At 38.3% G+C, this 13809-nt stretch overlaps 1 protein-coding gene across 1 annotated transcript; it reads right to left on the bottom strand.

Annotated features, from left to right (window-relative positions):
- Positions 1 to 15: 15 nt before the first annotated feature.
- LOC101894216 (solute carrier family 53 member 1) lies at positions 16 to 9254 on the bottom strand. The gene is made up of 7 exons (XM_005184772.3): positions 9131 to 9254; positions 8646 to 9068; positions 8327 to 8588; positions 4533 to 4903; positions 2750 to 3092; positions 2385 to 2685; positions 16 to 250 (listed from the first exon to the last, which is right to left on the bottom strand). The coding sequence occupies exons 1-7, from the start codon at positions 9197 to 9199 to the stop codon at positions 49 to 51; spliced, it is 1971 nt and encodes a 656-aa protein (XP_005184829.1). The 5' UTR covers positions 9200 to 9254; the 3' UTR covers positions 16 to 48.
- Positions 9255 to 13809: the final 4555 nt, after the last annotated feature.

Genomic DNA, 13809 nt, shown 5'->3' on the forward strand with positions numbered 1-13809 from the left:
TAATGTTGTTTTTTTTCTAATAAATAAATATAGATAAAATCGAATTGTTTAATCCTCCTTGTCATCATCCTGAAATTGAATTTTCCTTTTGCGATTCTGCACACCATCCTCTTCGTCCATCATCCGTTCAAGATTAATGGAACTTTTGTCATCTTCAATGGGTGCAATGAATATGTCGCGTACCGCTCGAAACTGACCCACATTAAAGAGGTGTTCGTTCTCCAGCCGTATGTAGTTCCAGAGGTAGCGTCTGAAAATATACATACAGGGTGAGATAAAAAAAACTGCAACAAAGTCAAACGCCATAATTATTTCAGGTTTTTTTTTTTAAATTTTACAATTTTGGAAATAGCATCAAATTTTAGAATAAGTTTAGATTTGTTCGAATTGATCACCTTTGGCAGGAATTATGACCTTCAACGGCAATGAAACCGTCATACCCTGCCCGAATGTTGCTCTACGGTATTTTGGCCCATTCCCGGCGTAGTGCTGGCTTGAGGTGATCGACACTTTGGTATTTTTTAGTGCCAACCTTGCTTTCCAAAATACTCCAGACACAACAGTCCAAGGGATTGGTATCCGGAGATTTTGGTGGCCATTGTGAGCTAGAAATGAAGCGAGGAACCTCATTTTGTAGAATATTTTCGCAATAATATTTGGCATTTATTCTGATGCCACGGTCGATTAATACGAGCGGAGAGTGACCATCGGCTGTTATGGCGGCCCACACCATCACTATGGCTGGCGCTTGAGTTCTGGTGGCCAACCGAAGGTGCACATTTTCAGCTGACCTCTGTGGCGACCATTTTTTTTTACAAACTGCTGGACAACTCAACTTTTCTCATCGGAGACGGAGAAAACCAAATTCGGCAGTTCACCACTTTCGGCCAAGCGAAGCAACTCTTTAGCCCGTTTGAGTCTATTTTCTTTATGTTGTGGTGTGAGTTCTTGCACTTTTTGGAATTACAATGGCTTTACCCCGAGCTCATTTTTCAATATTTGGCGAATGGAATATTCCGATATAATCAGCTCACGAGCTATTTGTCGGCAACTGTGAAGCGGGTTTCGATCAAGTCTCCTCTTTACTTTTTGAACCATTTCTGCCGATGCTGCTGTTTTCTCCCGTCCACTTCCTTGACGTCGGGCTACGCCAGCAGTATCACGGTAACGAGCGATAGTACGAGACACAAAAAGATTTACTCGCTCTAACGATAGCCACTGGTGTGTGTCGGCCGGGCCGAACTTTGAGTACCCTCCAAACAAATTTGGCAATTTTTGCAAAAAAAAAATAAAAAAAAAGTTAAAAATTCTGTTTAAATATTAAAAATACCGAATATAGAAGTCATATGAGGGTCTATACGACGACGTGGATCTGCATAGACAGCTTCGTGATAAGCCATTACAGTATTCAAATGCGAAAAATCGGTTAATAATGTAGCTAAAATCATCAAAATACCGAATATCGGGAGGTGCCGTTATATGGGAGCTATACGAAGGCGTGGACCTGAAGAGATAATTTTCTGTCACAGGCTGTAGCAACCATTACGAACTTGAAATACCAAATTTGAAACAATTCCGGTGAATAATGTCGCTTAAATGATCAAAATACCGAGAATAGGGAGGTGCCGTTATATGAGGGCTATACGAAGACGTGGACCTGCACAGACAATTTTCTGTCGTAGGCTGTAGTATCCATTACGAATCTCAAATACCACATTTCAACCAATTGCGGTGAATAATGTCGCTAAAATCATCGAAATACCGAATATCGGGAGGTAGCGTTATATGGGTGCTATACCAAAACGGGGATCTGCACAGATAATTTTCTGTCATAGGCTGTAGTATCCATTACGAATCTCAAATACCACATTTGAACTAATTCCGGTGAATAATGTCGCTTAAATTATCAAAATACCGAAAATAGGGAGGTACCGTTATATGAGGGCTATAAGAAGACATAGACCTGCACAGATAATTTTCTGTTATAGGCTATAGTATCCCTTACGAACTTCAAATACTAAATTTGAAACAATTCCGGTGAATAATGTGGCTAAAATTATCAAAATACCGAATATCGGGAGGTACCGTTATATGGGGGCTATACCAAAAACGTGGACCTACATGGCCAATTTTTAATATCAAAAGTCCTGCAGACATAATATACATTTGAGTAAAATTTTATCAACCTACTTCATTTCGTTCGGAAGCTAGAGTGATTTCCACAGGGGGACAGACGGACGGACATCGCTAAATCGACATAGAATTTTATGCTGATCAAGAATATATAGACTTTGTGGGGTCCGAAGTGTATATTTCGAGGTGTTACAAATGGAATGACAAACCATACTATGGTGGAGCGCATAAAAAAAATTGTTCCCACTAACCTGAAAATTTCCAAGCAACCAGCAATGGTGTCCATTAGATAAGCCTCAATGCCACGATTCACGGTCATAAACATCGAGATGACCCAAAAGAAACGTAAAAACAAATTCTCCACTATCACAAAATAATAGAATTTCGCAGGATATATTATTTGATCGCGTAGGAATATATTTTTGCCTGAGAAGTTTTCAAATAAACTAAAATCGCGTAAAATATCCCAGCTGTAACAATACAACGTTTGGACTGTGGCCGCAATGATGTAACACCACACGAAGGGATTGGCAAAGAAATGGGGATAATCGGCTGAAAAAGGATAAGACAAAAAATTAGAAATATAAATTGCAGTATCTCCAATACCTCCAAATACCTTTATATACTGCCATTAGCGTTGCAAACAAGACCATGGGAAATGTGGTGAAATATTTCCCAGCATTCACAAGGAAGGGATGTACCAGGCCGGTATCACGATATCGTCGCACGGATTGGGCAAAACGAAACCAGGCCGGGAGGCAGCGTATTATGGCATTTCCGATATAGTCCTGATCCAGACATTTACCCGGTTCGAAATTTTCACCCCACTGTGAGTGCAGGGAATAGAAACAGACCATGTATTTCAGATCCAAGAGGCAGGAAACCAAAGAATTCAATTGATCACCAAACCAAAAATCAGCAAAACCAACGGCATAGAATGGCGCAGCACAGACGCGACCCTAGAAGAGGAAATTATACGAAATTATTTTTATACCCCTTACCATAGTATGGAGGGTATATTAAGTTTGTCATTCCGTTTGTAACACCTCGAAATATACATTTAAGACCCCACTTGATCGGCATAAAATTCTATGTCGATTTAATAATGTCCGTCCGTCTATCCGTCTGTCCGTCTGTGGAAATCACTCTAGCTTCCGAACCAAATGAAGTAAGTTGATAAAAATGTACCCAAATGTGTATTATGTCTGCAGGAATTTTGGTATTGAAAATGGTCATGTAGGCTCACATCTTCGTATAGCCCCCATATAACGGTACCCCCCGATAGTCGGTATGTTGATGATTTTAGCGACATTATTCACCGGAATTGTTTCAAATTTGGTATTCGAATTAGTAATGGCAGAAAATGGACCATGTAGGCCCACATCTTCGTATAGCCCCCATATAACCGTACCTCCCGATATTCGGTATTTTGATGATTTTAGCGACATTATTTACCGGAACTATTTAAAATTTAGTATTTAAACTTCGTAATGAATACTACAGCCGTGACAGAAAATTGTCTGTGCAGGTCCACGTATTCGTGTAGCCCCCATATAACGGTAGCACCTGATATTCGGTATTTTGATTATGTTGGCGACATTTTTTACAGCAATTGTTTCAAATTTCGCATTTGAAGTTCTTAAGGGACACTACAGCTTATGGCAGAAAATTATCTGTGCAGGTCCACGTTTTATAACCCCCGTGGTACCTCCTTATATTCGGTATTTTGATGATTTTAGCGACATTATTTACCGGAATTGTTTCAAATTTGGTATATGAAGTTCGCTATGGATACTACATCCTGACACAGAAAATGTGCCATGCAGATCCACGTCTTCGTATAGCCCCCATATAACGGTACCTCCCGATATTCGATATTTCCGATATCCTGTGACAGAAAATTGTCTCGGGAGGTTCTCGTCTTCGTATAGTCCCCATATAACGGTACCTGCCGATATGCGGTATTTTGATGATTTTAGCGACATTATTTTCCGGAATTGTTTCAAATTTGGTATTTGATGTTCGTAATAGATACTACAACCTATGACCGAAAATTGTCTGTGCAGGTCCACGTCTTCGTATAGCCCCCATGTAACGGTACTCCCTGATAATCGGTATTCTGATGATTTCAGCGACATTATTTGCCGGAATTATTTCAAATTTTGTATTTGAAGTTCGTAATGGATACTACAGCCTATGCCAGAAAATTGTCTGTGCAGACTTATGACAAAAGTTGCTTATGAAGGTCCACGTCGGCGTATAAACTCTAATATACGGCTACATTCGGTATTTTTAAGATTTTAACAGAATTTTTAATGGATTTGTACCAAATGGTGGAGGGTATTCAAAGTTCGGCCCGAAAACGTCTTTCTTAGAACAAATATTCCTTCCCCACTTACCATCAACCTCATTAACCACAGGCGGCCACTCAAATGAAAAATTGGCAAAGGTACGAGTAAAAATCCCAACATCATAACAAGGAACAGCAAAGGAAACCAATAACGCGGTAGATACAATACTGGGCCATAAATAAAACCCAACACACAAAGGCACCACAGTACCCCAAATATGCCATGCAGTTCCAATAGATGAGATGAGGTCAGGCGTTTGCGAGGATTGATTTCAAAAATTAAAATATGATTGACTCCATATTGACGCCAGGCCAAAACATTGACACCCAAGAGGAACAGATACATGATCACATAGAAGGGTCCACGAAATAATATCAAGCCATATTGTTTGTCCAGGGAACTTAGAGACTGCACAGAATCTGCAACAAAAGAAATTCAAAAAAAAAATTAAAAATTTTCCTAAATTACAAGAAAACCCCCATTAGATTACACTGGGCCACATGGATGCGGGGAAATTTCAACAGATAATGAAAGTAGAGCTAAACAAGTAAAAAAGCTATAAGTTCGGCCGGGCTGAACTTTGTATACCCTCCACCATTTGCTACAAATTTGGTAATTTTCAAAAAAATAAAATCAATTAAAAAATCCTGTTAAAATCTTAAAAATACCGAATGTAGCCGTATATTAGGGTCTATACGACGACGTGGACCTGCATAGGCAACTTTTGTCATAAGCTAATATAATATTCAAATGCGAAATTGAGGAAAAAAATGTGTTTATAATGTAGCTAAAATCATCAAAATACCGAATATAGGGAGGTACCATGGGGGTTATAAAACGTGGACCTGCACAGACAATTTTCTGGCATAGGCTGTAGTATCCATTACGAACTTCAAATTCGGAATTTGAAACAATTCCGATGTATAATGTCGCCAAAATCATCAAAATACCGAATATCTGGAGGTGCCGTTATATGAGGGCTATATTAAAACGTGGACCTGCTCAGAAAATTTTCTGTCAAAGGCTGTAGTATCCATGACGAATTTCAAATACCTAATTTGAAACAATTCCGGTGAATAATGTTGCCAAAATCGTCAAAATACCGAATATCGGGAGGTGCCGTTATATGGAGGATATATAAGGACGTGGACCTACATGGCACGTTTTCGGTCTTAGGCTGTAGTATCCATTACGAAATTCAAATACAAAATTTGAAACAATTCCGGTAAATAATGTCCCTAAAATCAACAAAATACCGCATATCGGGAGGTACCGTTATATGGGGGCTATAGGAAGACGTTGACCTACATGGGCCATTTTCAATACCAAAAGTTCTGAAGACATAAAGACAGACATTTGAGTAAATTGTTATCAACTTACTTCATTTCGTTCGGAAGCTAGAGTGATTTTCACGGACGGATAGACGGACGGTCATTGCTAAATCGACATAGAATTTTATGCTGATCAAGAATATATGTACTTTACTGGTTCTAAAATATTTGTTTCTAGGTGTTACAATCGGAATGACAAACTTAATATACCCTCCATAATATGGTGGAGGCTATAAAAAGGAGGCACATGTAGCAGCGTTTTATACCCTCCACCATACATAGTATGGAGGGTATATTTAGTTCGTCATTCCGTTTGGAACTCATCGAAATAATAATTTTAGACCCAAAAAAAGTATATATACAGGGTGAGATGAAAAACCTGCAACCAACTTCCGACTGCTGCCATTTCTAAGCCACTCGTCCGACAGCTGTTAGAATTATTCCAGTGACAGCTCATTATATTGTATACAAGCGTACAAAAGCATTTTGGTGAGAATTTTCTAGAAAAAAAGTTATTCGTGATGGGATTCAAGCGGAATAGTGTGATTTCTTTATATTTAACTGTAAAACCACAAGGGGCTATCATTAGAGCCCTCCAGCATTTAAATGTGAATAAATCTTTTGTGTCTCGTAGCATCGTTCGTTATCGTGAGCGTTACTAGTAGCGTAGCCTGACGTCAAGGAAGTGGATGGAAGAAAACAGCAACCTCCGCAGAAATGGTTCGAAAAGTAAAGAAGCGACTTGATCGAAACCCTCGTCGCTGTGTCGGAAATATGGCTCGTGGGCTGAACATATTGCAATATTCCATTCGGCAAATATTGAAAAATGAGCTCGGGGTAAAGCCATTGAAATTCCAAAATGTGCAAGAACTTACACCGCAACAGAAAGAAAATACACTCAAAAGAGCTAAAGAGTTGCTTCGAGTTGCTTGGCCGAAAGTGGTGAACTGCCGAATTTGGATTTCTCCGATTCCGATGAGAAAACATTCGTTGTCCAGCAGTTTGTAAACAAACAAAATGATCGGGATTACTTGCCAAAGAGGTCAGCTGAAAATGTGCACCTTCCCTTGGCCACCAGAACTCAAGCCCCGGCCATAGTGATGATGTGGGCCACCATAACAGCCGATCTTCGCTCTCCGCTCGTATTAATCGACCTTGGCATCAAAATAAATGCCGAATATTATCGCGAAAATATTGGGCACGCAAAAGATTTTGGCCGCAGACCTTGGATATTCCAACAGGACTCAGCACGCGCCACCCATGGAAGGTTACAAAATGAGGTTCCTCGCTTCATTTACAGCGCACAATGGCCGCCAAAATCTCCGGATACCAATCCATTGGACTATTGTGTCTGGAGTATTTTGGAAAGCAAGGTTGGCACTAAAAAATACCAAAGTGTCGATCACCTCAAGCAAGCGCTTCGCCGAGAATGAGCCAAAATACCACAGAGCAACATACGGGCAGCGTGTGACGGTTTCATTGGCCGTTTGAAGGCCATAATTCGTACCAAAGGTGACCAACTCGAACAAATCGAAACTTATTCTAAAATTTGATGCTATTTCCGACATTTTTTGCTTTCATTCAGAAAAATTTAAAAAAAAAAATGTAAAAATTATGGCGTTTGACTTTGTTGCAGTTTTTTTGTCTCACCCTGTATATTCCTGATCAGCGTAAAATTCTAAGACGATTTAGCTCTGTCCGTCCGTCCGTCTGTGGAAGCTAAAATTTTGCACAGATCATTTTTCTGTGTGCAGGCAGGTCAAGTTCGAAGATGGGCTATATCGGTCCTCGATATCGAATGGCCCCCATATAACGGTACCCTCCGACGATTTTAGGCATATTTTTCCATGGAATTGTCTGAAATTCTACACAAGGAGCTATTTGTGGGTACTTTACCCCCTGAAGGGGAATTTTCCACATAGGTCCACGTTTATAGCCCCATATAACGGTACCCCCCGATTTTCGGTATTTTGATGATTTTAGCCATATTTTTCAATGGCATTGTCTGCAATTCTACACAAGAAGTTCTCTGTGAGTACTTTACCCCCTGAAGTGGAATTTTCTATATAGACCCACGATATTGTATAGCCCCCATATAGTGGTACCCTCGATATTCGGTATTTTGATGATTTTAGCCATATTTTTCAATGGAATAGTCTGAAAATCCACACAAGGCGTTCTCTCTGAGTACTTTACCCCCGCGAAGATAATTGTCTATATAGGTCTACGTTTTAGTATAGCACCCATATATAATGTATACCTAAAATGCCCTGATTCCAAGGAATCTTAATTCGAAAATCTCCAAAAGTGTGGAAGAGGGGGGACCTTACCTACTCTATTTAGGTTACTTTGCGATGAAAACTTTCAAAACGCCGTTACACCAGTCTTCTTTTTTCGACTCTACTTCTACTGGAGTTTTCCCATAATTATTGGAAAATTTAGTTCTGTCGCATTGTGTAATCTTCTGTGTTATTCTCATTTTTTATGTTGCCTAGTGTTGTATTTCCAAACCTGTCAAAAACACGGCGGCCAACAGCACCGTAAAGACTCCAATGAAAAATCCCACCCGAAACACTGTGCCAATATCTTGTGTCTCCTCCAAGGGTGGTACCCGCAAACGTTTCATGGCCTGGGCCCTATCGCCATTTTCCAAATATTCGGTGACATTATATTCCGCCTCCTCAATTAGACGATCCAAGTCATTGTTCTTATAAAAATAGGCCGTATCGACATTCTTGGCAAACCATTTAGCCCCCTGGTCATTGTTCAAAAGCTGGAAAACCCCTAACGCATTAGCAATTGAATTCCATCACCAATTCCCTCCCCCAACCTTATCATGTTTCTTCAATATCTTACGAAATCCGGTATGATTCAAAACCTTATAGTTCTGCAACAGCACCAAACTCAAATACAGCTCACTATAGGCATTACGTAGTTCCTCCATTTTTGTTTTCTTCCATTTCTTGGATGTCTTACTCAGTGCATTGGCATGTAGACTGTAACGAGACTGGGTACGTTTCTTCAAACGAAATTCAGCTCCAATGACATCTAAAGATGTGGCCAAGGCCTCACTGCGCCTGGTGGCTTCTGCCAATTTCTCCGCATAAAATGTATTGATCTTGCGCAGCTCCTTTTCACATTCAAAAAAGAATTCATCTTCGAAATTTCGGAAATAGACTTCAATCATCCGGCCCGAGACCATCTGTGGAATTGGGGCATTTTCAATGACATTCAAAATCATGTTTTTCAGATCCTGAAACACGAGAAGAATTTTGAAAATTTTTGAATATCATTGATATTTGATTGGTAACTTACCACATAAGATATATATTGCTGGCGCCATTCCGGTGTTAAGTGGGCTCCCAATTTCTCGGAGAACTTCATAACGGGTTCTGTATAAATTCAGGAGGTATTTTTATTTTTTTACTTATTTTTTTGGATTGAAAATTATTTTTTTCGACCCAAAATATTTTTTTCGATGTCAATATTTACATCCAGTATTCTATCCTTTACTTTTTTATAACCTCAGCCATATGGCTAGAGAGGGAATAAATCATTTGATACGGGCAAAACGTGCCTCAACGAAATAACGGTCTTAGTCCCTAGGTCTCTTTGGACCAAATCCGTTTCAGGACATTTGGAGTCGATCTAGCGATGTCCGTCCGTCAGTCTGGCTGTTGCGCACGAAAACTCTAGAAGGGAGTATTCGCTTTGGTCCAAACTTGGTACATCGTAATATTATTGTCAAACTTAGATCGAGTTCGGAGATGGGCAATATCGGTCCGCACCTTTAGGTACCACCCACACAGAATGTCAATATTTTCAAAGAAAATATTTTACTGCACAGAGAAACAAAGGATAATCAGATTTTGCTCCAACTTTCCAAATCCTTATATTTGCATCAGTACTATGTCAGATGCGAAAATGGACAATATCGATCCACTCCATCAGGTACCTCCCCCACAAAGGGTCAAAATTTTGAATAATTATAAATCTTACAAAATGTGATGTAAGTGTCCGATTGTCTTCAAATTTCACATATCCTAATATTTTTATTAAACCAAGGTCTGGTGTGAAGATGAAGATATATCGGTCCACTCCATCTGGTACCTCCCCCATAAAAGTTCAATATTTTCAAAGAAAATAGTTTGTTGCACAAAAAGAGAAACGATAATCCGATTTTGCTCCAACTTTGCGAAACCTTATATTTGCATCAGTACTAGGTCAGATGCGAAAATGGACAATATCGATCCACTCCATCAAGTACCTCCCCCACAAAGGGTCAAAATTTTGAAAAATTATAACTCGTACAAAATGTGATGTAAGTGTCCGATTGTCTTAAAATTACACACAAAACAATGTTTTTATTAATTCAAGGTCTGGTGTAAAGATGGAATATATCGGTCGAATCCTTCTGGTATCTCCCTCACAGAGAGTCGAAATTTTAAATAACAAAAACGATCATTAAATCCGAAATAAGCATCCGATTCTCTTCATATTTCACACATCCCATTATTTCTACTAAGACAAGATCTGCTGTGAAGATGGGATATGTCTGTACACTCCTTCTGGTACCTCCCCCACAAGGGGTCAGAATTTGGAATAGCCATGAAGCTCATAGAACACGAAATTAACATCCGATTCCATTTAGACTTGGCACATCTCAATATTTCCATCAACACATAATCTGTTATAAAGATGGTACAGATCGGACCATTTCTTCTGGTACCTCCCCCACAAGGGGTCAGAATTTGGAATAGCCATGAAGCTCATAGAACACGAAATTAACATCCGATTCCATTTAGACTTGGCACATATCAATATTTCCATTAACATATAATCTGTTATAAAGATGGTAGAGATCGGACCATTCCTTCCGGTACCTCCCCCACAAAGGGTCAAAATTTCGAATAACAAAAATGTTCATTAAATCCGAAATAAGCATCCGGTTCACTACAAATTACACACATCACAATATTTTAATTAACTCCAGGTCTGGGGTGAAGGTGGAGCATATCCCCCATATACCCCTCCCCACAAGAAGTCACAATTTTAAATATCCACGAAGCTCTTAGAACGCGAAATTAACATCCGATTTAATTCAGACTTTTGGCACATCTCAATATTTCCATAAACACAAGATCTGTTATAACAAGTAAAAAACATAAAGTTCGCCGGGCCGAACTTTTAATACCCTCCTTTTTAGGGTAAAGGAAACATTAGAACCCATTATGACCCACAACAATACCAATTTTTAGATAAATTCGTAAAAAAAAATTGGCAAAAATCATCAAAATACCAAAAAATCGGGAGGTACCGTCATATGGGGACAATACCAAAATGTCGACCGATATACCTCATTTCAATACCAACCATCCTAGACACAATACAATTTGTTCTGCTAAGTTTTGACGCTCTACGTCAAATAATGTGAGCTGTATCGTGATTTCAACAGACAGACAGACGGATGGACAGACAGACGGACATCGTTATGCTGGTTATGAATATATATACTTTATAGGGTCTACGACGAATATTTAGGGATGTTACAAACGGAATGACCAAGTTAATATACCCTTCCATTTTGTAGAACTCGGGTGATATCATGCATTCTATAGCAATGTTATTTGGCATAAAATATTGAAATGTCTCCGTCAAATTTAGTTAAAATCGATTCAGAATTGGATATGCCTCCAATATATCAGCACCCTCTGAAACCAACCTACAACTTCTCTAAAGAAAAAGGTTGATAGGTGATATGATCTACTTGAAATAAATTCTTTTGTTACGGGTGCTCTACAAAATACGCATAGTGGTATGGGGTATCATATAGTCGGCTCCGCCCGACTTTTTACTTTTATTACTGTATTAGATGAAATATGAAAATGAGATTTTTCGGTCCGCCGTATCTGTTACCTCACGCATATTTTCACATTTTCCAAAAATTTGCACATATTTTCTTTAAAGTATAGAAAGTAGTCGTTGTAGTCCACATCTGGCACATTGTAATATTTTTATTAGTCTTAGGTCAGATACCAATTGGTCAATATTGTCCAACTGCTTCGGAACCTCCCCCCAACAGCATAAAATTCTATGTCGATTTTGGCAATGTACGTCCGTCTGTGGAAATCACTCCAGCTTCCGAACGAAATGAAATAAGTTGATAAAAATTTACTCAAATGTGTATTATGTCTACAGGACTTTTGGTATTGAAAATGGGCTATGCAGGTCCAGGTCTTCGTATAGCCCCCATATAACGGTACCTCCCGATATTCGGTATTTTGATGATTTTAGCGACATTAATTACCGGATTTTTTTTCAAATTTAGTATTTGAAGGTCGAAATGGATAATACAGCATATGACAGGAGATTGTCTGTACAGGTTCACGTCTTCGTATAGCCCCCATATAACTGTACTCCCCGATATTCGGTATTTGGACGATTTTAGCGACATTATTTACCGGAATTGTTTAAAATTTGGTATTTGAAGTTCGCTATAGATACTACAGCAATGACAGGAGATTGTCTGTGCAGGTTCACGTCTTCGTGATATAACGATACCTCCCGATATTCGGTATTTGGATGATTTTAGCGACATTATTTACCGGAATTATTTCAAATTTTGTATTTGAAGTTCGCAATGGATACTAAATCTTAAGACAGAAAATGAGCCATGTGGGTTCACGTCTTCGTATAGCCCCCAAATAACGGTACCTCCCGATACTCGGTATTTGGATAATTTAAGCGACATTATTTACCGGAATTGTTTCAAATTCCGCATTTGAAGTTCGCAATGGATACTACAGCTTAAGACAGAAAATGAGCCATGTGGGTCTACGTTTTCGTATAGCCCCCATATAGCGGTACATCCCGATAATCGGTATTTTGATGATTTTAGCGACATTATTTACTGGAATTATTTCAAATTTTGTATTTAAAGTTCGTAACGGATACTACAGCCTCTGACAGAAAATGGGCCATGCAAATCCACGTCTTCGTATAGCCCCCCATATTGCGTTACCTCACGATATTCGGTATTTTGATGATTTTAGCGACATTATTCACCGGAATTGTTTCAAATTTGGTATTTGAACTTCGTAATGGATACTACAGCCTATGCCAGAAAATTGTCTGTACAAGTACTCGTTTTATAACCACAATGGTATCTTCCTATATTCGGTATTTCATTTATTTTAGGTACATTATAAACAGATTTTTTTTTCAAGTTTCGCATTTGAATATTATAATAGCTTATGACAAAGGTTGCCTATGCAGGTCCACGTCGTCGTATAGACCCTAATATACGACTACATTCGGTATCTTTAAGATTTTAACAAAATTTTTTAACGGATTTTATTTTTTAGAAAATTGCCAAATTTGTACCAAATGATGGAGGGTATTCAAAGTTCGGCCAGCTCGAACTTACAACTTTTTTACTTGTTTCATATATAACATGTGTTTTTCCTTCATAGAAACGAGTTGGAAACATATTTTCTCATTGAACTATTGGCCATTCTGAAATAAAACAACAACTTTTTTTGCTTTCAAAACATTTTATCGTTTAAGTATCGTATGGTTTTATTATCATATTACTACTACACATGTATTAGTATTGTATTAGAAAAATATGCATGTATGTGTATGAATAATCTTAAAATGTAATTTCGTTTTTTAAATTTTTGTATAATTTTTTTTTCGATTTTTTTTTTGTATTTCATTTTTCTTATAAATTGTGAGGCCTACAATTTGAATTACATTTGTAAAAAAAAAAGAGTGGTTTAAGGCTCACCAATAAAGTGAGCCAAGTTTTGTAGCAAAACTTTTTGTATTCATATCTCTATAGTAGTATGGTATTATTGTTATAATTTTGAATTCGTTTCGTGTAGCACTCTACGTTGAAGTTGTGAACATAAGAAAAACAAACAAAAAAAATAGTTTTAATTTTAGTAATAATTTATGAAGGAATTTGGACAACCTAATTTCTTTTTTATACA

Source organism: Musca domestica, unplaced genomic scaffold (genome assembly GCF_030504385.1).
Source record: "Musca domestica strain aabys unplaced genomic scaffold, Musca_domestica.polishedcontigs.V.1.1 2, whole genome shotgun sequence".
NCBI lineage: Eukaryota > Metazoa > Arthropoda > Insecta > Diptera > Muscidae > Musca > Musca domestica.